General features: G+C 48.8%; 1 protein-coding gene across 3 annotated transcripts in view; it reads left to right on the forward strand.

Annotated features, from left to right (window-relative positions):
• numbl (NUMB like endocytic adaptor protein) overlaps positions 1 to 25,085 on the forward strand; it is a 54,690-nt gene that overhangs the window by 13,728 nt on the left and 15,877 nt on the right. Inside the window, exons 2-5 of one of the 3 annotated variants that reach the window (XM_069186355.1) lie at positions 9,135 to 9,312; positions 20,241 to 20,382; positions 22,329 to 22,403; positions 23,018 to 23,092. In XM_069186355.1, the coding sequence (XP_069042456.1) occupies positions 9,257 to 9,312; positions 20,241 to 20,382; positions 22,329 to 22,403; positions 23,018 to 23,092 (348 nt within the window). In that variant the 5' untranslated portion in view covers positions 9,135 to 9,256. Of the gene's footprint in view, positions 1 to 9,134; positions 9,313 to 12,476; positions 12,875 to 20,240; positions 20,383 to 22,328; positions 22,404 to 23,017; positions 23,093 to 25,085 lie in introns of those variants that run through there. The other 2 variants (XM_069186356.1, XM_069186357.1) reach the window with 2 other exon arrangements.

Consider the following 25,085-nt stretch of genomic DNA (forward strand, 5'->3'; position numbering starts at 1 on the left):
TGTCAGTCTGATATTTAATCACTGCTCAAGATGAAGACACCCTGTGTATCTGGTTAGAAACCACGATCCTTGGACTATGGGACTCATTTTTGTGCTCTGTGGGAGTACAGCTGTACTGTCTTCAGAACACAACAGTGATTTATTAAGCAAATGTATTTTAGTTGGTTTCAGACAGCTGAGCCTGTCATGGTTCCCCCTGCTCCTTCATGTCTGTAAGATTAAACAATCTTTTCAATGCGAGTTTAGTGTCCGTGCATGTTTTCTATTTATGTAATGAAAGTAATAGACTGATAGGATTCAGTGATTCAGTGAGGTAGAGATGCAAAAGTCTTCCCCCTCTTGGTTTCTGTATGGCTTTTAGTGGATCTTGGAGTTCCAGAGTCCCAGCATTTTCAAAATAAGGAGATCTGACAGAGAGAGACTAAAACTAATGCAGGACTCGGCCCAGAACGGTCCAGGCACAAACACAGCAGTGTCTAATATGTTGACCAATCTTATCAGTGGGACAGGGTACGGACAGTTGTGTGAGGGGATGAGATTTGTTCTGTAGAATTGGGGAATAACCGTGAGAAAACATCCCACTGTGCAGGGCTGGTTTTAATGGAGGTGTATTTGTTACGGCTTAGTTAATAAGATCAGTGCAATCTGATCTACACGGAGACAATGGAAGAACGCAAAGATCCCACACAATAACTTGGGAAAGCAATAAGAGCTGAAACCATCAGGGAAGGTCCGAGATACCTCCGCAAACAGAGTATTGCCTTTTTTAATTTTCTTTTTTTTTTTCCTGCAACGGAGTTTCTCATTTTGCAATGGCCTTTTGTCAGGGGTTCTCTCAGCCAAATATCCCTCAGCATGTTTTTCACAAAACCTCCCCGATCCGGAGCCGGAGCCCAGCCAAAGCATTGTGTAACGCGGGCTCCCAGGAGTCTGAGGCTGTGCTGTTGTCATCAGGATTCAAGACCCAAGCCTCCATCAAACCTGTTTTTTTCATAATGTTTCTTATCTGAGGTGGGAATTTCTACGCAGAGACGGAAAAGTGTTCAAATGATCATTTCATTTCTAGGTGAATTTTCATATTGGGTCACTTTCCCGTGTGCTGTCCGAGCCCTGCCGTATTGAAAAGTTGCCCTCAAGGTAGTCCACCAGTGACACAACACCAAGCACAAAACGAGGTGGCTGGATCCTGTTTGCGGGACGCGGTGGGGGAAGAAAACTGTACAAACACGACTGCAGTTCCCCCAAAAAATTAATCTAGGACAGAAAGTGGAGACCCGGCCTTTGTGTCCTGGTTCTGTGCTCTGTTGTCGAGGGCGGGGGGACGCCCAGGATTCAGAGCTGGCAGCAGCTGAAGAAACAGTCGGTTTTCGGCTGGGGGGGGTGGGAAGACACATGGGGGAAGGCCTTTCCTCAAGCAGCTGCCCCCCTCAAGTCAACCCCTCTCCCAGATCTGCACTGGCTTCTTTCTCTCCTGCCCGCAGCTGGGTTTGTTTGGTAAGGAGTCGGGTGGGGGGGCGTGGCTGGGAGCACAGCTGGTGTTAACTCCTCTCTCGCCAGCTGCCTCTACAAAAGGCCCCTGTCAAGCCCAGGGATGTCTTTGGAAAGGTAGCCGGCCTGGCCTTCGTCTGTTTTTTTCTGCTTTTGTGTCACACACACAGCCCCCACCACCCCCAGACCCAGCCCAGCTGTTCCAAAGTTTGACTTTCCTCTTTCCCCTGATTAAAACCAACCCCCCCCCCCCACCCCCCTTCCCCATTGCACACCCCAGCCCCCTTCCTGGGACAATAGCCCAATCAGTCACACCGGAGCGTGGCTAAACGCTGACAATCCGGCTCCGAGGCCTACCCGTTCAAAGGAAGCCTGGGGCCGGAGTACACCCAAGAGGCTGGCCTCGGAACATCAGAGGGTGGGGATCGAAGCGACCGGCTGCTGCCCCCCACCCCCCCTTCTCCCATTGTTCCGATTGTGACAAGTCGCTCGTGCCTGGCTATTCACACTCGGGGGCGAGGGAGGAGGCCGGCGTGGGGCTGTTATTGTGTGCGACACACGCTCGTGTTTGACAGGCTCACGCTGGTCACAAAGGAAACCGGGGTCGTTTCTATTAATTATTTGCGGGCTGGGGGGGGTGCGAATGCGTGATGCGACTGCCATCTGTGATTTGTTACTCTAATCCTCTTCATCTCCCACGTCTCCCCCCGCCCCCCCAGCACCTTCCCAACACCTCCTCCCCCTTTTCGTCTCTGGACACGCTTGGCCTTTATGTCCTTTTGTTTTCCTGATTAAAAAAAAGTTTGAAAACGTTAAAAGATCTCGCTTCTATAAAGGGGGGCGCGGCACTTTCTCCGTCTGGTACGTGTCTGCGTATGCCAAAAAGATATTTTGCATCCCCTGTGTTGACTAAAATTAGTAAAATAATAGCCAGTGCCTTTTGTCCAGATTTTGAACGGGGACATATAGGCGGATTGGAATGAATCCACAGTTATTTTCCCCATGATAAAACAGAAAACTGATTTTTCTTTTCTGCAAAAGGGACATGTGAATGTTTGGAAGAACAGTAGTCATTTTTAAAGTGTCTTAACTGTGTGTGCCAAACATCTTCGGTACGTTTCTAGGAATGAAGTACAGCGAATCTGAATTGGGCCAAAATCTATTGCGTCAAAAATGATCAAAATGATCAGAAATCAAAAATGGTTTCTCTTTGTCTCTTTCTCAGATGCTTCTCAGTCCTTCCTCTTTGTGAGTCTAGTATCCCATTTAATTGATTAATTGAATTACTGAAGCATTGAATATTATTGGTTATTAGAGCTCATCTGTTATTTTACTTTTTGGGATTCCAAGATACCCAAAAAAAAGACTAACGTTTTTGTTTTCTGAGCTAAAAAGGATTCTAAATGTCCCTCTTAGCCAATGGTGGGTGTGGTTAAGGGTCAGATCAAGTAAAGGAGAGCTCAGCTGGTGGAAGAGCAGAAGACACAGGTGGTCCTGAAGCCCGACCAGTCTTCCAGGAACAAATGGAAGACAGCCACTCCGCTCCTGCTGGCTCCTGCCTGTCCTCACAGTTGCCCAGTCTGTGTCGGACGCTGGTGTGACATGACAGAGACCCCCGCCTGATTCCTGGCACTGCTCAGCCATTTATCCGATGCCACCCAGGGATTCTGAGCCACGGTCTCCTGCTGGGACAGGTCGGAAACTCAGCTAGTGACCACCGGTAGCATGTGAGGAAAGGGGGCTGCACCCCGTGTCTCCTCCTCTTCCTAGAGGATGCTGCTGCCCTTGTCATAGCAGATCTGCAGCTCTTGGGCACAGGTCGATTTGTGCCAGATCGGCTGGGGTTAATAATCCTAATAATCCCCATCTTAATCGCCCATCGGGGGCGGAGCACTGGCTCTGTGGTTGAGGATCCGCGCCTTTGGCTGGAAGGTTGCCAGTTAAAATCCTGTGGCCGGCAGAGGAATCCTACTCCATTGGGCCCCTGAGCAAGGCCCTTAACCCCAGCTGCTCCAGGGGTGCTGTATAAATGGTTGACCCTGCGCTCTGAACCCAAGCTTCTCTTCCTGTCCATGTGTCTCATGGAAAGCAAGTTGGGGTCTGCGAAAAGACAAATTCCTAATACAAGAAATTGTATATGGCCAATAAAGTGATCTTATCTTATCTTTGAACTGGCTTCATCACTCTGCTCTCCTCCTCACTGAGAGCTGGTGTGTGGGGAGCGTACTGGTGCACTGTGGCTGCTGTCGCATCATCCAGATGGGGCTACACATTGGTGGTGATAGTGGGATTCCCCGTTGACTGTAAAGCTCTTTGAGTGGAGTGTGCAGAAAAGTGCTGTGTAAGTGTATTATTATGCAAAGGAACAAGTAATAGTTTTATTCCATGCTGAAAAAAAAGAAGAAAGAGAACACAACGTTTCGGCCATGGAGCCTTCTTCAGGAAGAAGAGCCTTCTATTACTTGTTCCTTTGCAGCCTACGCATGCTGATGCAGCTACCCACCTGTATTCTTCTTCTTATTATTATTATTATTTTCACTTCCATTCACCCTTGTTCCACCTCCAACAACTGTCTACAATTAGCATGACAAAGCTAGAGCCATCTGTAACATGACAAATATTTGGGTTTAAGCCCCGGGTGCAGAGGAGCACTTAAGCAGGTTTCATTTGTTTCCACTAGCTTCAAAATGTGAAAATAAAGACGAACCCAGAAGGGAGAGCCAGTCTCTTACCATTTTCCAGTCAAGCTAGTCTCTTCTGTTCACCTGCGGCGGTGCAGCACAGTACCAGCTTGATGCTGTGCTTTTCCAAAAGCCGATTCTGTGCTTTTCTGTTGGCGCCGCCCCCTGCCTCCAACTTGAACCCGCGCCAACATGAGACATCCACAGGGAGGGACAGATGTCAGGAGGGGGACCACAGCAGTAGAAATGCAGTATCTCTTGTGATTTTTAAACAGCCTTCATTGTCCAGAGTCTGCTCTCCCAACTTCTAAGTAAACTAGGCCTAAAATTAAATGGGTTGACGCTTTTGTCCGACGTGACTGACATTTGCATGCATTTAAACAGCTGGATATTTTACTGAAACAGTGAAGTGCCAGAAATAGGAGAACTACGTCTGGGCCCCAGTGCAGAATTTGAAGCCGCAGCCATCTGATTACAAGTCTAGAGACCTCACGCCTGCCCCACACTGCTGTCTAAAAGCTGTGCATTTGCTGAAGAAAGCTCGCAGGAAAGCTTGTTGGATACCCTGCCTGTATCCAAGGGGAGAGCAGTCATGGAACCTCACCATCAGCGGCTGTGATTCCTTCCAGGCAACAGGATTGCTAGAAGGGCGGTCCTCTGGAGCAGCGTGGGTGTATTTTTTTTTCTCCAAAAAGTAAACACAGCGCTGCTTCTAAACTGATTGTACATCTGGTTTAGCAGTTAAACCCCGGACATGGTGTCTCACCAGAGCCTTTTCGCAGTCTTTCGTGTTTACTGCGCTTTTTCTTTGTGCAGTTCGTCCTCACACGCAAGGCTCCAGCAAATAGTGCAAATCCTCTTGATTTACAAAATGTGTAACTTTGATCTTGAGTCCCATTTTAAATCCGCAGGTTGTTGAACCTTTATCATTATCCAGTAAATGAAATGAGTAATTTCACTTCTCCGTGGGTTAAATCGAAGTGAAAAGAAGGGGTGCACCTTTGTGTCTGTTTGTGTCTTTTATCCCCCCTCTACAGACAGTACAGGATCTTGTCAGCGTGACCAGACATTGGCTGTAGCAGACCAGAGAATAGGGGAAAATCACTGCTTACAATCTGTTTGTCTTTTTAAATATGATATTGAGGCGACAATTGGAATCTAGGGTGATTATGAGGCAAATCTGGATTGGCAACAGTGATAGTATCAACGACAAGCTCATTATTAAGGTTTAAGGTTAAGAGACACTAAGAGATGTCTATTTGGTCCACATGTTTTGCCCAGATCTCTGACATCCCTAAGTCCCAGCAGTATTTTCTGATGGATCCCTGGGAATCGGCATCTGCATCATGTTCTTTATGGGCACCCTATTTGCAAAAGCTGCTCACTTCAAAAGTCTCTATGTGCCAAACGACGAGGGAATACACCTGTGATCCAGGCACTTCCAGTCCTGTCAGAAGCTTCAGTTTTTAGAAACCGAACGTTTAAACAGGAGAGTGCAATCAAATGGAGTACAAAGGCTGAACGTTGCATGTAAGAATCACCAAGAAAATGTAGGTCTGATCTACTCCTGTGATCCAATGTGCCAGTGAAGCACTTTTTACAGTGCACAGCTTGCATCCACCCCCCCTTCACCTCACTCGTCCACCACTGCTGCTCTCCCAACTATATCCTTGGCAGCGGTTGCTATGGGAGCCGGTTGCTAGGCAGCCGTGGAGGCGGATCAGCTCCAGTGATGGCAGGAAGCAAGAAGTCTTTTTGCATGACCAAGCCTCTGCCTTGCCGATTCCATCCTGGAACTTGGCAGAAACAACAACAAGAGACATGCCTCCCCCTCCGTTCAGTGGACCCCTAAAAGCCAAGCAAAAAGCTCTGAGCTGGAGGCCTCACAGCACAGGATGGTATTGTCAATGAGGTGATTCCTGGGAGTTTGAGGCTTTGTTCAGCTGAACTCACAGATGGGTTTCGGAACTAATGGGTTCTGTCATCTGTATCATAACTAATGATAGACCCTCATTTCAGTCTTCCTCTATCTCCATATCCATAGCTTATCTGCTATTTATGTCCATCCTATACTACTTTTAGGATTTCCCCTCTTACTTGCTCTAAAAAATAAATGAAAAAGGAGGAGAGTGTGCCGAAAGAAGCCAGGGTATCGGCTTCAATGATAATCTAGACTGAAGCACAAATCTAGACTGCTTCTGTAAGTGGTGCACTTGCCTCTGATCCAGAATTGAAAGCAATGCCCCAGTACCGGGACCAGGGACACTGCACTGCAGAAGGTACTGCCCTTCTAATGGGATGTGAAGTCAAGGTCCTGACAGCTTGCTAATTAAAGATGCCGTGGCACTGTTCATAAAAGTAATCAATTTCACCTTGAGGTTGAGAATCTTATTCCACACTTCAGCAACCCTCACATATGTTACACATCAAATATGTTAAATGTATGGATCCCCTTTCCTTAACTATGGTGCTAATTTGAATGTGCTCGACGTCTCTGTTCAACTTAGCCACGCTGTTTTTTCACACGTGTGGGCTGCTGGCAGTGAGTGGTCAGGCACAGCACAGCACAGCACACTCACTGTGCTGGCAGCCTCGTGTTGCACCGCCCTTCGGTTCTGAGTGTCGAATGCAGAAGGTCCAGGAACATGTAGAATTGAGAATAAGTTCTCCGTTGTTCAAGTTCATTGCCTCCGAGTATTTCAGCTGAGGGTGCCGATTGGGGAGCTTGATTTGCACCTCGATTTCTTTAACATTAACATAACAACATAACATCACTTTATTAGCCCTATGCAATTTCTTGCATTAGGAATGTGTCTTTTCACAGACCCCAGCTCGCTCTCCATGAGACACACAGACAGGGAGAGAAGCTTGGGATCAGAGCACAGGGTCAGCTATTGTACAGCGCCCCTGGAGCAGTTGGGGTTAAGGAGCCAGATTCCTCTGCCGGCTGCGGGATTTGAACCGGCAACCTTCCAGCCACAGAGCCACCGATACTCCTGTTGTTCTGTAAGAAGTATTTTTTTTCTTAATCTGATTCTTAGCAGGCACTGTCCAAGCCGTCAGTTCTGCGACCTTGCGACCTTGCAGGCATCATGTCTCACGCAGGATGGCTGTTACTGGGGTTCCCTTAGGCTGTGCTGTTTGGCAAGTGCTGATCATTTTGAGTTAGCGTGAGTGTGACCAGAGGGAGAGCGGCCCAGGAATAAGGGCGACTCCGGTGTGTGACAGAGACAGAGGCAGTGTCATGGCCTGCAGGGTCAGCTGGGAGAGTGAGCCGCTCTGCATGGCTGAGGCATATCCCGAAGGCTGCGGCGATCCAGGACACGCGGAGCTCAGTGGTCCCGCTCCCCCGCTGGATTGCTCAGTGGAGTGGAACGAGCGTGAGGCACTGTGACTCTTGTTCTGTGAGCGAGTAAGTTGATTGCATCTACAGCTTAAATCTACTGTATGTTTCAGGAATGTTTTTAGCGTTTGCTATATTCCTTGTTCCTAGACATTATTTTTTGGCATTCCGGGCATGTCTGGGAAACTATTTTTCTTCCTGGTGGTTTGGCTGCAGCGTTACTGCCTCGTAGCCTGGTAGGATCAGAAACTAAGGAAAGCTTGGTCTGGTCAATACTGGGAGAATACTGGGAGAAATGCAAAGACTAGACTGCTTCTGTAAGTGGTGTTTGTTGACTAGTTAGTGGTGCTCTTTCTCCTGAACTTTCAAAGCAGTGCTCACTATTAGTACCACGACACTGTGCTGCAGGAGGTACTGCCTTGCTAATGAGACATTAAGTCAAGGTCCCAACTGCCTGCTAATTAAAGATGCCATGGCACTGTTCATAAGAGTAAAGGTCGACATGAATTTCACAGGACTTTCTTCCCCTGATCTGCACTGTAGTGGGACTGCTGTGGTGCTGGATAAAGGGAGTAAGCATTTTAACACCCTTTGGAATGAAAGGCACTATATAACTGTAAGGAACTATCATCATTTGTGATTATGTGCTGGTGTTGTGGCTGGGGGGAATTCATGTCATGTGATGCTCGGAAGCCCATATTGCAACACTAATCTCAACACACCCATCACTCCCAGGCATTAATCCTGGAGGAGCTTCTCTGGATGGGATTCTTGCTTGGATGAATGGCAAAAATAAAATCGTCTGCGCAGAAACAACTACCAAAGAATATTGGCTTGTAAAGGATATTTACAAGGTAATATATAAGGCATGGCGTTGTAAACTTGGTCTGTTTGAAAGCTAAATGATTGACTCTTTTTTTTCTTGAGGTGTTATACATGATCATATATGTGGTACATTGACAGACTATGCTTCAGTGATTAATGTTGAATCCGGTTCAGGCTGTTATCATATATACTGGGAATCGGTAAAAAAGCAAGCAGGTTTAAAAGCCAGAACGCAGAATTCAAATAAGGTGCACAGTTACAGTTCTTGACTACAGTTCTAGTCAAAAGTAATTGGAATCCTGTGTTTTAAGTAAGGTTGTTTGCTGATTTTGTGAAGTAATATGTTTTTAAAACTTACCAAGGTACCGTCTCATGTGTCTGTATCTCTGTGTGCACACCCACAGAGCACGAAGTCTGCACTGCCTGGGTTTGAGAGACAGAGCCTCTGAACTGGGCCAGCCAGCAATTGATTAGTGTGGCTCTGTCTGAGTTTTGGCTTCCACAATGAAGTCAATCAAGCCAGTGACACAATTCACACAGCAGAAGAGTGACGTATTTTTGTCCGGGGCTGTCGGAGAAGTTTGAACCAGTTCAGATTTTACAAACCTCAAGCCTTCATGCAGTGTTTATAATCCATTCCGAGTTGCTGCCTGTTTTGTGCTTGTTCCCTTCTGTTAAGGTATTGTGCATTGGCAGATCAAGAACATGCAGTATAAATTCATCTGCTTCCTCAGGTGAATTTGGAGTGGATGAGATTGCTGTTCACTATTTAGTTACTTTCGTCGTTTTGCATGCAGAGACACGGTACAAGGCGGGGAGAGAAAACGGTGCCCCAGCTGCTCGCAGCCAGTTAACAGCGCGTGAGGTTGCCTGCCAAAACCAGCCCCGCAGTGGAAGTATCTCGTGCAGTGTGAGAGTAATGTTTGATGAGCTAACCACAGGCCTTCCCTTCTCTGCCATCTCTGCGAACGCACGGTGAGGGACGCCTGAGGAAGTGCCAGAGGCTTGCGGCCGTGTTTGAGGAAGGCCAGGGCAGAGTCGAGCCACACAGACAGGACTGGGGGTTCCTCTGTTTGGGGGTTCCACACTGCTGCGGGATGGGGGGGGGGGGGGGGGGCTGATCTCCGATCCTAGCCTGTGTTTTACAGCTTCGCTTCTAGTGTCTCCATGACATCATCGCCCAAAATGTGAAGTTATGATAAGCAGAGTACAGCAAAAGTACTTCCAAAGCCCTTGGTGCACCAAATCGTGGGGCATCAGCATTGCCTGTGCAGTTGCCTGGTATCTCATTGCTAGTTCTGTAGGTGATAGAGCCAAACTGGGCCTTTACTCTCAGCAGGCACCCCAGAGGCACACCGGCAGTGTTGGCTGGAACGCAGCTCTTGTGTCTGCAAGCGCTAATCCAGCAGGAAATATCTGCAGGTCATCTATTAGAATTTCAGAAAGTTCTAGACTGATGTGTCAAGACTTTGGAAGATGCTGGACAGCCCATGCTAACATGAAGCACATAATCAATCACCATACTTAGTGTTCCATGCAAATACTATACTGTCCTTTTGTGCATTTCAGAGTGCTCTTATGAACTCTGTAATGAGCCTCATTAAACTGCATCATGTGTAAGTACAAAAAGCTATTGAGCGCTCACCCTGTTTGAAGTATATCACTATTTCCTGTGTTAGGGTGTTATTTGGGGCGTGTATGAGATATATCAGTGTTTTTGGCCAGCTCAGTTTCTGATGAAGATGTCATCAAATTCAGTAATATTTTTTTCCAGGTTGCTTGTCTGTTGTCAATACCCCAGCCTTCAAAGTCCCTCCAGTAAGTAGGGCCTGACGAGAAAATCACTGATCAATAAATGATGTAGAAACTTCAAAGCAGCAGGGCATGCATATTTTAACATTCGTATTAGAAAATTAATAAGTGGTGCAAAAAAACTTACTGCATTTTTAATGTGTGTGCACTGCTTGAGGACTGGTGTTTAAGCAAGAGTGATGAGATTTTAGAAAACAAAGTTATCTTGCAGATAAGAGGAAGCCATCGTGTAAAAGTGAAAAGGTGCTTGTGAGATTTGACTTTTGAACAGGGTTTTTTAACGGAGACAAGGATGAGGAAGTGGGAAAGTACAGACACAAAGGAGGTCAGCGTGCTGGTTTAATAATAAAATAACCTTTCTTTCATGTGTTGCCTTTGATGGTACAGCATCTCAAGGTGCTGAATTAGACATACCCACACAGGCAGGAGAGGAAAGTGAAATACTGGGGCTTGATTTTGAAAGAAAGCACAGACTTTCCTCAAGGGGACTGAGACAGCACAAGCACCTGTTCACACGGGGGGTTGGGACCTGTGTCCAGTCGGACTTGTTTTATAGCTCCTGCGACCTGTCTGGCCTGCTGGGGCCAGTCGGCCTTTGACAGCAGCTCCACCTCGGGGCCTCGTGGGATGTTAGCGCCAGCGAGACCTCACTGCGGGGCTGCGGGGCCGCGGGGCCCCCGGGCACTCCCAGGGGCCGCTATTGCGAGGCAAGCCGGGGAGCTCCTGGCCCTGCGTCGGACACACCCTGGCAGTGCTCGGTCAGCTCTGCATCCCCGCGGGGAGAATCCAGGTCGAGTAACATGGCCTGGGCTCGAACCGGCGACATCAGGGCCATGGGGCCCCAACCTGCAGTCCGAGCAGGCTCCTGAGCTGACAGAGCCGTTACAGAGGCCCACTCTGAAGGCAGTCTGTTTCAAGCACGGTTGCGTGTCCGGCACAGCCCGGTACTGTTCCTCTGTGCCAGACCGGCGTGGAGAGAGACACAGTGAGAAGGGGCCGAGGGGAGAGATGCAACGAAGACGAGATGGAAGGATGGACGGGGAGCAGTGTGAGAGAACGAGGAGAAACAGCAGGAGGGAGCGGAGGGGAGTGAGGGAGTGTGAGAGAGGGTAGGAGGCAGAGCCTGAGACAGACACGCAGGGAGTGTGCTGCGAATGGGAGCCACAGAATGCTTAATCGCCCTCTCGGTCGGGAGACTCTTTAGAGGGCGCGCTCGGGCACGCCGGTGAAAACAGTTGGGCTGGCGGGGTTGTCTGTGGGGGCACGTGCATGGGGCCAGGTCTGCGTCGTGGTATGTCTGTGTGCGGTGCGGCTGTTTGCGTCAGCGCGTGTGCTGGTGCTGCCGCTGTGACTCTGTACCGTGGCTTTTTCCCCACGTGCGTTGGCTTGGGCTGAATGGCCAGAATTCTGGGAAAACAGGGCAGGGAGGCGCAAGGAAAGGCACAACAGGAAGTCAGTCCATTTTCAGCAGCCCTGCTGGAGGTAAACAGACCGGCCTGTAGCAGGGAGTCTAAATATACAGACAGACATGGGCTGAGTGTCTCTGTGCCTCAGCGTGAAGTGTGGACGTTAGCACTTGGTCCCATGTTTGGGTGGGTTTTCTCCAGGTGCTCCTCCCTGTGCAGGTTACTTGTCCCATCCTGAACTGGACTGGTGTCCTGCCTCGTACCCACAGTCTGCTGTGGCTCACTGCGACCCTGTTCTGGATTGAGCAGCTGCTGAAAATACACGAATGGGACCTGGGTATAGGACAGCAGGCTACAGTAGGTATCCACTTTGAAGAGCAAGATAGAACTTCAGAAGCCAATACACTTTCCTGTCCTTATCGGGTTTTCACAAGGCCTTGTAATCCAGTCAAGTACAGGAACACTTGCCTCTTTGTTGACAATCTGTTGAAATGGGGATCTCTCTGTTGCACCCTTGCACTGTTGCACACTCAGTGCAGTTTGCTGTAGGTGGAAAGGCCGATATGAACTGTGGGAATTAATATGCGTCAGCTCTTGCCATTTCACAATGCAGAGAGGTGGAATTGGAAGAGATACACAACATGCATAAGCCACAGCGACTGCTGGTGCCTGAAACACAGCCTGGCCTTGGAAGGGGTTCCTTGTTAGAGAGATTAGGGGTGCAGTTCTATCCGGGGGATGCTTTCAGATCTGATTGAGAAATAGGAGCTGTTTATTGGCTTGTAGTATTCATTACATAACTTGGGTCTTGTTTACTTAAGCCCCTGGCCTGCAGGGGGGGTCATCCTGTGCTCTAGCGATGCTGTTAATAGGCTTAACGAGGGTACACAGAGCCACACGCTCACTGTGAAGCACCGGCCTAATCCGCCACAGTTACACAACAGGGCCAAGCTGCAGAGTGCTGCCTCGGGGAAATCGGGGGTCCGGGTGCAGGGCGGCAGCCGGGCGCGGCTGCTCCTCGGGGCGTGCAGAATTCCCGCACCTCCGGAGATTCCCGGACAGCCGGGACTGATTCTCGGAGGAGGAGGCGGGGAGCGGGCCTGCTGACAAAGCCACACGTGGAAGAAGTGCTCGGAATCGCTGAGGTTTTTAAAAGGGTTGCAGAGAAGGAGCAGCGTCTCTGGGATTTTTTTTTTGCTTTACTACGGGATTTATCACAGGTCTGGTGTTTTCCTGAGGGACTCCTGGCTTTCAATTCGCAAATATTTTTTTTTCGGAAGATACATTGAGAGCAACATGGGGGAAGCCATTGAGCAAAGGTATGAACTGTAAGAGAAAGTCATGTCATGCCCAGTGACATAGTTATGGCTTGTTTATACCCCAAAACATCTGTTTTTTTATTAGAGTTGGGTTCTCTGACAGCAAACACGAGAAGTTAGTTGTTCACATTCAGCAGAAAAACTCTGGAAATAGTGGCGATTGGTAGAAAAGTGCAGTGTGACTGGCTGGGTTTGCACCTTAGCAATTAAATTGAACGGTAAGTTTAGTGTGTCTCGTTGGAACTTAGGCTTGCAAGAAATGCAAATTAAGTCTCAGTCCTCCCTTTCTGAAGGGGTGGGTTATTTATTTGTTTTAAGGGAAGGGGGTTTGTTTAAAGGTTGTGTTAGTATCATACTACAAATCTTCCCTGATATAGCAGTTTCCAAAAAGTGCGATGTTGCATACCTTTAGTAGAAATATGGAAGTATGCGTGTGACAGCTTAACGAAGATGGTTTTCTACGTACGAGGCTGCAGGGTCTCTGCTAGTGAAGAGCAGAAACTCCTGAAACAACGTGCTGATGGTTTATTCACCAGGCTTAATGAACACAAGGATTTTCTATTTTGATGATCTCAAAGCTGAAAGTGTAGAAGCTTTTCCATTCTGAAGAACTTCGCCAGAAGATGACCCCTATAAGGAGAAAAAGTCAAGTCTGTGCTTGTGAAAACATAGCATTGTACATCTAAAGCTTATTGCTGAGGTTGCTAAAACTGTTTATGTAATGTGCCTCAAAACAGTTCCTAATGTGTTTGGCAGACCCTTTCATCACGTGACTTACAGAGAAGTTTGGATGTGAATTTTAGTGGCCTGGGTTTGCAGGAGCAGTCTGGGTAAGCTACCTTGGCCGACGTTCGGCAGCAGCGTCTGTACTTGGGATCCGAACCCGTCATCTTCCGATCCCGAGTCCAGAGACTGACTCGCGAATTACTCTGCGCTCCGGTTTCAGGACACTGCCGAAGTTTTGACACAACCGCTTGTGCTTGGCCTCGGCGGGAGTGCGTTTTTGAGGCCACTGCATGCCTGACATCACTTTGCAGCTGCTGAAGAAATAAATATCTCTGTGGTCCCGGTGCATCGAGGGTTTGGAGGAAGACTCGGACTCGTGACGTCAGGCGGTACAACAAAGCTGAGACGGCAATAATGAGCGCATGGGCCTGAAGTGTTCGAGGCCTGGAAACTTCTCAGGATGTGGAGGACTAAAACAGCCCCAGCTGTTAGTTCAAACTGCTAAAGGAAATTTAGTGGTGATGTACACTCACTGGCTACAGTACTGGGAACCTTACAGTCGCGTCACATGCTGATCCTCTGTGAACAGCAAGACCAGCTGGAACGCAGTGTGGGTGTGTGCTAAACAGGATTTGGCAGTATCCGCATCCCAGAGCAGCTGAGTGGTAACAGTGTGAGGGAGTGAGCTGCATGTTGCACCAGTTACTCCAGTTTTCAACTAGGTAGAGACCTGAGAATTGATCTGACCAGGGAAGGCCAGAGAATTCTGCCATATACTGTAAAAGCCAACCTGCGCTGACATACGTTTATATTGGTGACTTCCTGGTGTTTTCTGTGCCTGCTGGATGTATAACATTGTGTCTGGAGCATCGGAATCCATCTATGTGCTCTTTAAAGCTTTTTTTGGAGGCTGACATTACCCCTGCAGGACTCTGCCTTTCTTGATCTGATGTGGCTTGCAAGGGAGCCGTGTGAGTGTCAGATATTGAAGCCTTTTGATCCCTGTGTCCATCAGTGTGGTTAAAAAGGCCAGGCGTCGGGGACAGACAGTCTCTTGGAGGATTAAAACCAGGCAGTGATTTGTGATGAGCGTTGTCTACAGCCCCTGTCTGCAGCCCACTGCAAGCAGGTTTTGGCAAAGCAGCAGGTTTTTTTTTTTACCAAAGCGCAGAGGATCTGGGTTCTTGTGCCACATGCTAGACTTGGAGCAGCTGCTCAGCAGGACTTTAAAACAGCTCTGGGGTCAGACGTCCTGCTATAATAAAAGCTCTTGACATGAGAATTAAAATGATTAAAAGGTACTGACAGGGTCCGCCCAGTCAGGTACTTTAGGCTCAGGGATGGATCCCACTAGGGAAGCATGTATCCAGCCTGGAAATGGGGGGAACATCGTCACAGAGCAAGGCATTTAAATCAGATTTCCTGGGATCTTCCAGGAAAAATCTGAATGAGATGCCAGTTTCAGTAATGCACTTACACATTAATCGAGCGAGTTGTCGTTCGGTAACCTTCAGGTGACCTTCTCCTGTGGTTTCCCGAATGCTCTCTTCACAGGGCATGGTGAATGCTAGGGAATGGAGTATGTGGGCCAGTTGAATATATAATGGGATATAGTGCAGTGCATTGAGGAATTGGTTTAAGACTGGATAAAAAATGCCATTGTTATATTTTAAATCCAGTTAGGGGCTGGGGTTGTGAATTTATTCATGACTAACAAGGAAGTTGGGAAGGAGAAAGGCAGGCTGAGCTGACCAACTTGACATTTCCATGGGCAAGTTTGGTTTGCTTATGGCCAAAAGACCGAAATGGTCTAATTAGCAGCAATACAAAGAGGTTGCAGATGGTTAGTGGGCTACAACCTACCGTGACTGTGAATTATTGAGCTGCACAAATGATTGAGTGAGTCTGGGCTCCTACTACTACGACTGGATAACCTATAGGGGGAGAGAGTCTGGAGCAGGCTCTTCGTCCATGTTGCCCAAGGTGGCACCTGGACTTCCTCCAGATAGGGCTTGAGAAGGGTGGATCGAATTCAGCCTTGCATCAGTGGCTTGCATCCTGCCGAGACAGAAAAACGGTAACGCTCTTCTCTCATTTGTGACCTTCCACGTGCTCTCGACTTCAGTGTTGGCTGTGGTCTTTTCCAGCGTGCCTAGCTACCTGTGGTCCCTCTGTTCCTGAGAGTTGAAAACACCCAGAAAAAATAGCTGGCCTTTCCATGTTAATTTTTTCCAAGCAAAACATGGCTGGGTCCCGTGTTATCAGTCGGACGCGCCTGACACAGTGGGAGAATGTTTGTGTGAAAGGAAGTGGGTCAGGGTGTTCCTGGCAATGTATATACACACAAACACGTGGAGCCCCAGACAGCAGCCTGATCCTTATTTTCAAACGAAACAGAGAGGCCTTCGCTGTTCTGAGAGCGCACGTTCCTGTGCTAAACAGTAGCACGCACACGCTGGCTCCCTGTGCTCCAGTCAAACACAGCACATTTCTCCTGGAAGGGCTTGTGTTTATACAGATGAGTAAGCTGCGACACAGTGTCTCCTCGGCAGCGCCCCCCGCAGTGAACAGCAACAGTGAAACACACTGAGCACGACGGGGCATAAAATACGTTTTTTAAACAAGCATTCTGCAGTAGAGATATGACTTGACTCTTTTAGATCAACATCTGGAGTCAAATCTCAAGGGCTGGCGCTGTTCTGTGAAAGAGCTCTTTACCAGGTAGATATTGTAGGCGAGTCTTGTTACAAATTCGAACAGCTGAAGTCTGATCTTTAAGATCATTTTCCAGTTTATGAACCATCCTGCTTGGAAGCACTTCCATACTTGTGTTCTCTGTCTCTGTGGTAGTTCTCAATCGGTCAGCGTTCCCTCTGCTGCCTGCACTGAAAGTAAGTCCCTCAGCCATGGCCTGTGTCCACACAGCTGCTACTGCACATAGGTCTCTGCACATGTAGGAACTAGCGCACCAGCCTGCTCATCCCTGTACCCAGTCTTGTTGGCCCCGTGAACCTGTTTTATCAGAAGGCGCGGTGCTGTGTCGGGATCTTCTTGTAGTTTGGCCACTGGGCAAAATTAGCTTATCTATCTAGTATGAACCCTAAGACGTCATATACATTTTGGTTGTGGGAGGGAATCGTTTACCTTGAACGATGTGTTGCAGCTTCTGGCGTTTCTCAGCATTGAGCTTGAAGGGTTTGGGTCTGTGCTGGTCTGTGCCAGTTGCTTTTTGTCCGTCTGTACAGGGCTTCCGAGAGAGTGAGGGCTAACCAAAAAAGTAGTCAAATTAATTGAACTAATCTCCGCAGTTGGCATACCTGGAGTTCCCCTTTCCTTTACGAACAAGATTTGTTCTCAAACTTAATACAGATGAAAAAATAATGCATTTAAACCACAGTGCAAAGTAGGAATGTCATTTATCTGAACAAAGCACTCCTGTGCTGCACACAAGGCCCTGTTTGAAAGGCATCGGGCGAAGAAAGATGTTATAGCATTCGAAAGACCCAGTTTAGTAACAAAAGATTAGTCCTCTGAAGATCTGACATGTCTCACAGCAGACTCAGTCCAGGTGAATTTACCCAGTTTTGTAAGCTTTCCAAGTTCAGATTTACCTTTTATTCTCTCGGTTCCTTTGGCTGTCTGTGCTTTTCTCTTCCTTCTTTCTTTCTTTCGGCTGCCTTCACAGATCCTCTCTCCTGCCTTTGTTGTAAATAAGCCTGGGGGGTTATTTGTGCTCTGAGAAAGCGGAGAAAAAAAGGATGAAACTGCAATAAAACTGTTAGTAAACGCAGCTCTCTGCTGGCAGGGAAAGGAGAGAGAGGAAGGGGGGTTTGGCTGAAAGAGGGGGCAGTAAGGGTGAGGCTGGGAGGGATAGTACTGTAAGTGGGAGGTGGGGGGGAGAGGGGTCGTCAGGCCCCGACACCCCCACACGCTCTTACCCGAGCACAATATCGCGTAGCGCACACAGCAGCGCATGCCCAGAGAGGGGTGTTTAGGTTAAAATTCACAAACACACACAGATACTTGTTCTCTGATCCTTGCTCTGCAGATTTACAGTAAAGGCAGAGTGACTCACAGCTTGCCTGATTTCCAGCAAAAGGCTCTCTCATCCAGGAAGGGAATTAGCGCTGCTTTCAGGCGGATCCTTAAAGGTACAGTTTCATCCTTCTCTAGCTGCACAGCAGACAGGGAAAATAAGCACTGACACTTCCTCCCCACACCCTCTTTGTAGTGGAAAAACTGTTGCTCGAGGGGATGGCCTTGGTGCAGGATCCTTATGTTCCTTTTCCAACATGCTGCTCTAGTGTGCTGTTTGGAAAAGATCTAGAGATGTTTATGGTGTTTTGGCTTCATACCTACAAGCAACAAGGGGACATCAGTAGAGCTCTCTTCAGCGCTCCAGCTGAGAATGAGGGACACTGAGAATCATTCTCCACGTTGAGCAAGGACCCTCAGTGATAATGCAGAAGAGAGCACAAGTGATGCTTTAAGCCAGCATGTTTGATGATGAGCTCTGGCATAGCCAATTGCAGTATGAAAAAGAATTTCAAATTCATCAGCATTGGCCACAAGAAGCTAAGAAACCACCCATCCATTATTTTCTAAACCTCTTTATCTAGTACAAGGTCACGAGGGCTAAGAAACCAAAGCTTTAAAAATCCCGAGGAAGTAAAGTTAAAGTTATACGATTGACTGGTTTGCCCGGTCTTGGAATACTATGCACAATTCTATGTGGCACCAGCCTGATGTTGTCAGATCTCAGGTTCAGCAAGCCTGGGCCTGGTCAGCACAGAACTCGATGTGTTGTTGTAGAAATGTTAGAAACTATTATTCATTCTGGCCACCACACTATAGAAAGGACTCTTCTGCCCCTGAAAGAGATCGAAGAAGAGTGTCCAGGATCATTGCTGGTCATGGAAATGCCATGCGCAGTTATTTCAGTGGTACTTAATCTCTTGACCAGAGGAGAGCAGCAAGGGGATGAGGCAAACGTTCGAAATCCCCAAAGTTATTGATAACGTCAACCCAGTGAATCACCTAGCAGCAATATAAGAATACAAGGGCACAACTGGACAATACGAAGGAGGGTTGCTTGTGCTGAGGACAGGAGGCACTTCTTTACACAAAGGATGGTGGGTGTCTGGAACATGCCGCCGAGCCGTGCCATTCCGTGGCAACCTTTGGAAAACAGCTAATTAATATTGATCCGTAGATCAATAACCTGCCAACAACCCAACAAGAAAAATGGGTCAAACGGCCTCCTCTTGTCTGTGACCTATTTCCGTTTTGACGTGGAAAGCCCACAGTAGGAGGTGAATGAAGAAAGGAGATAGCGAGGGAGAAAGGCGGCTGACCTCGAGGGCTGGCTCTGCTGCCTCACTGCCGCCGCTGCCTGCAGAGGTCCTGTAGATGCAGTGTGCGCAGACGGCTGCTGTCTGAGATGGGGCTGGCAGGAAACTAGGCAGAGCTTGCAGAAGTTTTCTGCTGCCAGAAAAAAAAGCAGACATAAACCTGCTCGCTCCACTCTCCCAACTCTCTCTCTCACACACACACACTTCTCTTCAATGTGTTCCAGATGTTCTGAAACAAAGATATTTGGAGAGGCACTTTTCTGCAAGACGAGGGGTGGGGGGAGGGAGAAGGAGGGTGCTAATCGGGGAATGTGTGAGGCAGGGGAAATTGAGATGGGTGGGAGGGGGGGGGCACTTTTGCACTTTGGTGTCCCGAACTCCAATCTGGATTCCAGCTGGATTTCATTGCCCGCTGGAATAGGGAGAGCTGCTGTCGTGCCTGGACTCTGGAGAGCGGATGGGAAGAGGGGAAACTGTGAGAGCCGTCAGATGAGAGCCTGGCATTCTCAGCCCTTTCCTGTCACCGTAGAGATGGCTTGGGCATGAGCAAAGTGCTGGCAGAGCATCAGCATCTGTTATGATTACTCTTTTTTATTGGCCCCATCTTTTCAAGACGTCGCTTTTTAAAGAGCGACCCTGTGTGATAACAAGTTATACTGTAAAACCTTAAAAGCCAGACTAAGGCATAAAATGAGTAAAGCAATTCTGATGTTCCAAAAACCGAAGCTTTTTTTCTAAAGCAAGAATATCCTGAGCAGGGGGTTAGATGGTCTCCTGCTGGAGGTGGGTAGCATGGCCTTGTGGGTGGTCCAGGCAGGGGTGGCGTGGCACCACGAGTACAATTGGGAAAGCGGGACAGCAGTAGGGGGTTTAAAGTGGCCAAGGAAAATCCAGCTGGAGTGGGAATTTGCGAGACGGGTGCTGCAGAATTGGAATTCGGGGAGAGCGTGACGCGCCACGAATTCTCGAACACTCAGCGCTTGCGATGACGCTGGCTCGGGGGCGAGGAAAGGCAGGAGTTGAGTCGCGTCCGCCCAGAGATCCGCCAGCTGGTGACGTGTAAAAACACCACAGTCGACGCATCGGTGTCGACCCCCCCCCCCGTCCGCGCGCCACATCAGTACAAGCGCGACAGACGATGCGGGGGCTAAACGGAGGAGGACAGGGGAAGGGCAACCCATCGAGCTGAGACCGTAGATAAATGCACGTCTCTCTCTCGGGGGGCAGGGGGGGCTGGCTGCCTGGCTGTCTGAACCAGTTGTCTCTCTCTCTCTCTCTCCCCTCCTCAGTGACAGGGACCCCGAGATGAACAAGCTGCGTCAGAGCCTGCGGAAAAAGAAGCCCTCCTACGTGCCCGAGGCCAGCCGGCCGCACCAGTGGCAAGCGGATGAGGAGGCCGTGCGCAAGGGCAAATGTAACTTCTCTGTGCGGGTAAGACCATCTCCTGACACCTTTACCAATCACGGCCTCCTAATAATCCCCCTCTCTGAACTGGCTTCATCACTCTGCCCTCCTCCCCACCGAGAGCTGGTGTGTGGGGAGTGTACTGGTGCACTGTGGCTGCTGTCACATCACCCAGGTGGGGCTGCACACTGGTGGTGATAGTGGGATTCCCCATTGACTGTAAAGCTCTATGAGTGGAGTGTCAAGAAAAGTGCTATGTAAGTATAAGGAATTATGATTATGTTGGTCTTCTCTTCACAGTAGAATGAGACTCCCTGACCTGTCCAGCTTTCTCAGTCTGTGACTTTTGGTTTTTCAGTTCCTGAGCTGAATTTGAATTCCACACATTTAAAGCTGTCAGAGAGTCTTTGTCCTTTATTAACTCTTACTTAACATCATGAAAGTGAAACAGGTCATGGGTCTCACCTTCACATCCTTCTGATTCCAGTTTTATCATTTGTTTTGTGTTTATTGTGTGTGTTCTTGAGCTTCTGACATCTTTTCTCCTATTATATTATTTTCCAATTATAAAAGACTTTTCTGTGGTTGTCACTGCACAGATTGTAACTTGCGCCTAAAGCAGTCCAGAAGGGTTGATTGTCTGTGAATGTGTGTCCTCGGGGGTGAGTCTTTAACAAATGTGTGTGTGAGCAGACATCAATTTTTATGCACACAGGCTTGAAGGTGTGACTGTGTTTGAGGTCTTGCAGAGAGGGGTGGACAGGCAGCATGTCTAACAATAAAGCTGCAATGATTTTGTAAGAATAGTGAGCACCTGTCATTTTGCAAAGAGGAGACGTTAACAAGTTACTGATGTCAGAGTGCAGATTTTAGTCCTATTTCCATGTTTATAGTAAGGCCAATGGAAATGTCCCTTTTAAAATGATATTATCCCATTTTGGTCTCCACCTCAGACATTAGGGAATTTACATGTCTAGAAAACCAGGAAAGGCAGCACAGTGTCTGACCAACAGCACCAGTGCTGGTGCTGGGACTGAGAAAGCATTAGGAATAAACCTGCAGAGGTCTGCTGATTTCCATTATGTGCGCCGGCTGTCAGATGTTCGTTTTCCTCTGTGTTTTGCATCACACTGTTAAAGTTTCCGACTGCCCAAGCAATGAGATGGGGCTTCTAAAGGTTTACTATGGCTCACCATGGTAACAGCTGCATTAAATACAGTAAAACTGAAAGAACTGCCACTCAGATTAACTTTCAACTCCAGGACTTGCCTGAGCAGGGCATTATTCAAACCTCTCACTGCATTCACAGCATTAAGAAAATTAGATGGCTTCAATGTAAGTTAATCGCATTAGAGAAGGGATTTTGTTCCACGGGGCTTTGTACAAATGGTACCAAACTGGACAGCTGACCGGTTCATCTAGTTAACACTGAAGAAGTTCCAGATGTTTTTATCGCATGAACTTTGGTGAAGTTGTGGTCTGCGTGGCTCATTCAGGGTGGCTGAGAAACTATATCAGCACTCTCCAGGGTGGGTGAGCCCTGAGCTCACTGAAGGCCCTGAAAGCCAAAATATCTCATGGAATTCTTTGTTAGGATCCAGGGATTGTGGTGTACAGCCCCCAGGCAGAACAGAGAAAAGCACAGTGATCTACCAGTTTTTTTTTTTACAGTGGGTTAAGTCGTTTTCCTTCTTTTGTGCAAGTACCACACAAAGGGAGCTTCGCACCACTGGCTCCTCTGCCGAGCAAAGGCACCAAATGCCTGAGCCTGCAGTTCCTCACATGCCAGGCGGGATCACTGCTGCTGCAGCACATGACCAGCAGGGTAAAACTTACCCGTCTCCCTCTGGTCTAAACCCAGCTCCCGTTCTTCGTGACTGGGTGAACAGTCCAACTCTTGGTGATCTCTGCTTCACAGTGAGAGGCCTATGCAGGAATCACTGTCCTCTGACTCCACCTGCTCTCTCTTCCAGTATCTGGGCCACGTCGAGGTGGATGAGTCCAGGGGCATGCATGTCTGTGAAGAGGCTGTCAAGAAGCTCAAAGTTGTAAGTAGAAAAACGTCTCCCTGCCTCTCCTCCAGTGTAATAGTGATTCCCCCCCTTTTGAGGGCTGGCTGCAACAACTGCAGTGGAATAACCAGGAGCAGCGAGATCACACACACAGACTCAAACCTTTCCAACTGCTCTTTTCTTTTGCTATGCACCCCAATATGTTTTTCCATAATAAGCAAAAAATAAAACTCCGTTGAGGTGGTGTCCGACACCTCTATGCTGTTTTTGTTGTTTTCAAGTTTACTTTTAATTTTCTGTGTTCATTTATGCGTCATTCGGAGAGTTTTGTTTTTGCTAGAGGGAGATAAGCAGAGGTGATAGCCTCAGGCCATCACCTCTTCCCTGTCCCTGCTTTTCCAGCAAGGATTAGGGTTTTTGGGGGTCGTCTCGGCCGTGGATGGGGATTCAGCACTGGGTGAAGCTGGCCAGTAAAGGCACGTCATCCAGGAGCGGCCACACAGTGTGCTCGAGGGGTAGCACTAACACGAACACAGTACACGGACAGCTGTCGCCGGGTGGGGGCCGTGAGAGGACCGCACACAGCAGGGCAGGCTGTGAATGCTGAGCGCGGGGACCTGCAGGCCATCAGTGCTGCCGTTGTCTTTCAGAGCGGGAAGAAATCGGTGAAGGCGGTGCTGTGGGTGTCCGCTGACGGCCTGAGAGTGGTGGACGACAAGACAAAGGTAAGACGGTGCCCATGCCAGCCCAGCTGGGCCCAGACCGGCGCAGTGAAGGATGAAGTCGGCACCTTTTTTATCAATACCGCAGAGCCGGTCTGCACACAGACAAGGGGAAACCAACCCCTGCGGACTGTATCCCGCTGAAAGTGTGTTCCTGCGCAGTTTATTTTGTAATGTGGGTAGAAATAAGGTGGCAAAGTGGGGTGGGCGTGGAAGCTGCACTTATTTCTATTCATGAATTGGAAAGGAAGCAGCTGGCGTGCGCGAGGATGGGACAGCACTGGCGGGACAACGCACTGCAGCAGACAGCCTCCCCGCCTTGGTCACCGGCTCCTGCAGCACTGCAGAACTCAAACCCCAAAACCTGGATCCCTGACCTCAGCAGCTGATCCCCCTTCTTGGGGCTGCACAGACCCCTCCCCGCCATCCGGAGGGAGGCTTTCTCGGCTCAGCCGCGCGGTCCACCCGGGAGCCGGGAGTGCTGAGTCTTCACTCTGGACAATGGGAAAGGAAGAAAAAAGTCCGCCGGTATTTCAAAACGCGGCCATTCAGCAGACCCGTGGGCCTCCCATCAGGCAGACATAATGAGGCAATTATTGGAGTTTCTTTTCAGACACAAGCAGGCTTTTTGTGTGCAGTTACACACAAACGTTGCTGTTCCAGCCCCCCCCCACCTCCGTTCTGTCGCTACCAGAACTGAATCAGCAGTCTCCAGCAGCCTGCCCCCGCCCGCCTCCTCTCTGCTCCCTGCCTCGCCGACCTCAGGATCGGCCTTCCCGGAATATTCGCAGGGCGCAGCAGCGTCTGCGCTCCCCCTCTCGCTAGGCCGAGCGCAGCCTGCTGAAGAGGCAGCCTTTTCACACTCGGTGTGCGGTCTGACACTTGTCGCCCACGGCCTGCCTCCATCCTCCTCCGCCGCCTGCGCCTTCTAACGACTCTTTTAATGAGGTAATTGGGTTTAATGAAAGGGGGTATTCTGTCCTTTTTTTACGGGAAGGAAGGGAACAATTGCACTGTGGGCGGATCTCGGCCCACATGGCTTCGCGTTGGCTTGCAGACATGATCGCCCCCCCGCTGCCTGAACGCCGTGACAAAATGGGCCCAAAAACAAAAAGAACGGAAGGCGGAGGAATTGCACGTACTGTAGCGTGGAGGATACAGCCGTATTGTGATTGTGCAGAGGCTTCACGGTGAAGGGTATTCCTCCTTTCTGCTCCCTGGAATCCCTTCAGCCCTTTGGAATGTCTGGGAAATGAAACAGCCACAGCTCTGGGACCTGTATGAATAAAGAACACAAGACAGGTTGCCGATGAGAAGATGCCTCTTCAGTCCAGCCAGGCTGTTGTGTGGGCAGGAGGAGTCTGCACAGAAGATCTCATCCAGCCGTTTCTTGAAGGAAGAGTGTCATTTTTAACAACGTGACTGGGCAGTATGTTCCAGACCCCTACTGCCCTTAGTGTAAAGTTGTCCCTCTTGCACTTCCCCTGTTTTCGTACATTCACATTTTTTGGTACAGTATGTTAATGGAATATTCCTCATTCCTCTGCCTTAAACAGCATCAGCCAGATTATCTGATTAAAAAGCAAGGGCACTAGAATGTCTGATAGCCCTCTCGTTGAACTGACCCTTCCTTGTGTTTTACAAATAGAGCTTTTCAGTGGGATTAGTGGGCCGACCCACTCTAATGAAGTGGTTTCAAAAAAGGTTTTTCATTTTGTGCTTAAGCACCCCTTGTCCTGCAGAGGAACAAGCCCTTCATGCAGCGGGTTCTATGGTGTCATTGCAAGACGTTGAAGAAGGTAGTGTTATTGTGGAATTGACATGACCAGATCCCCACAATAGTCAATAGATTGTGCCCAGGCCTGCTGAGTGCGACAGGGCCTGTGTATACAGCCACACAAAAATAAAGCTTAGCCCTGACACACTCCATCGTTCGAGTAGGATTTGTGAACATGAATCCAGTTTTGCTGGAGATGTTGATATGCTCCTGATTTCA

The sequence above is a fragment of the Lepisosteus oculatus genome, chromosome 3 (genome assembly GCF_040954835.1).
Source record: "Lepisosteus oculatus isolate fLepOcu1 chromosome 3, fLepOcu1.hap2, whole genome shotgun sequence".
In the NCBI taxonomy this organism is placed as follows: domain Eukaryota; kingdom Metazoa; phylum Chordata; class Actinopteri; order Semionotiformes; family Lepisosteidae; genus Lepisosteus; species Lepisosteus oculatus.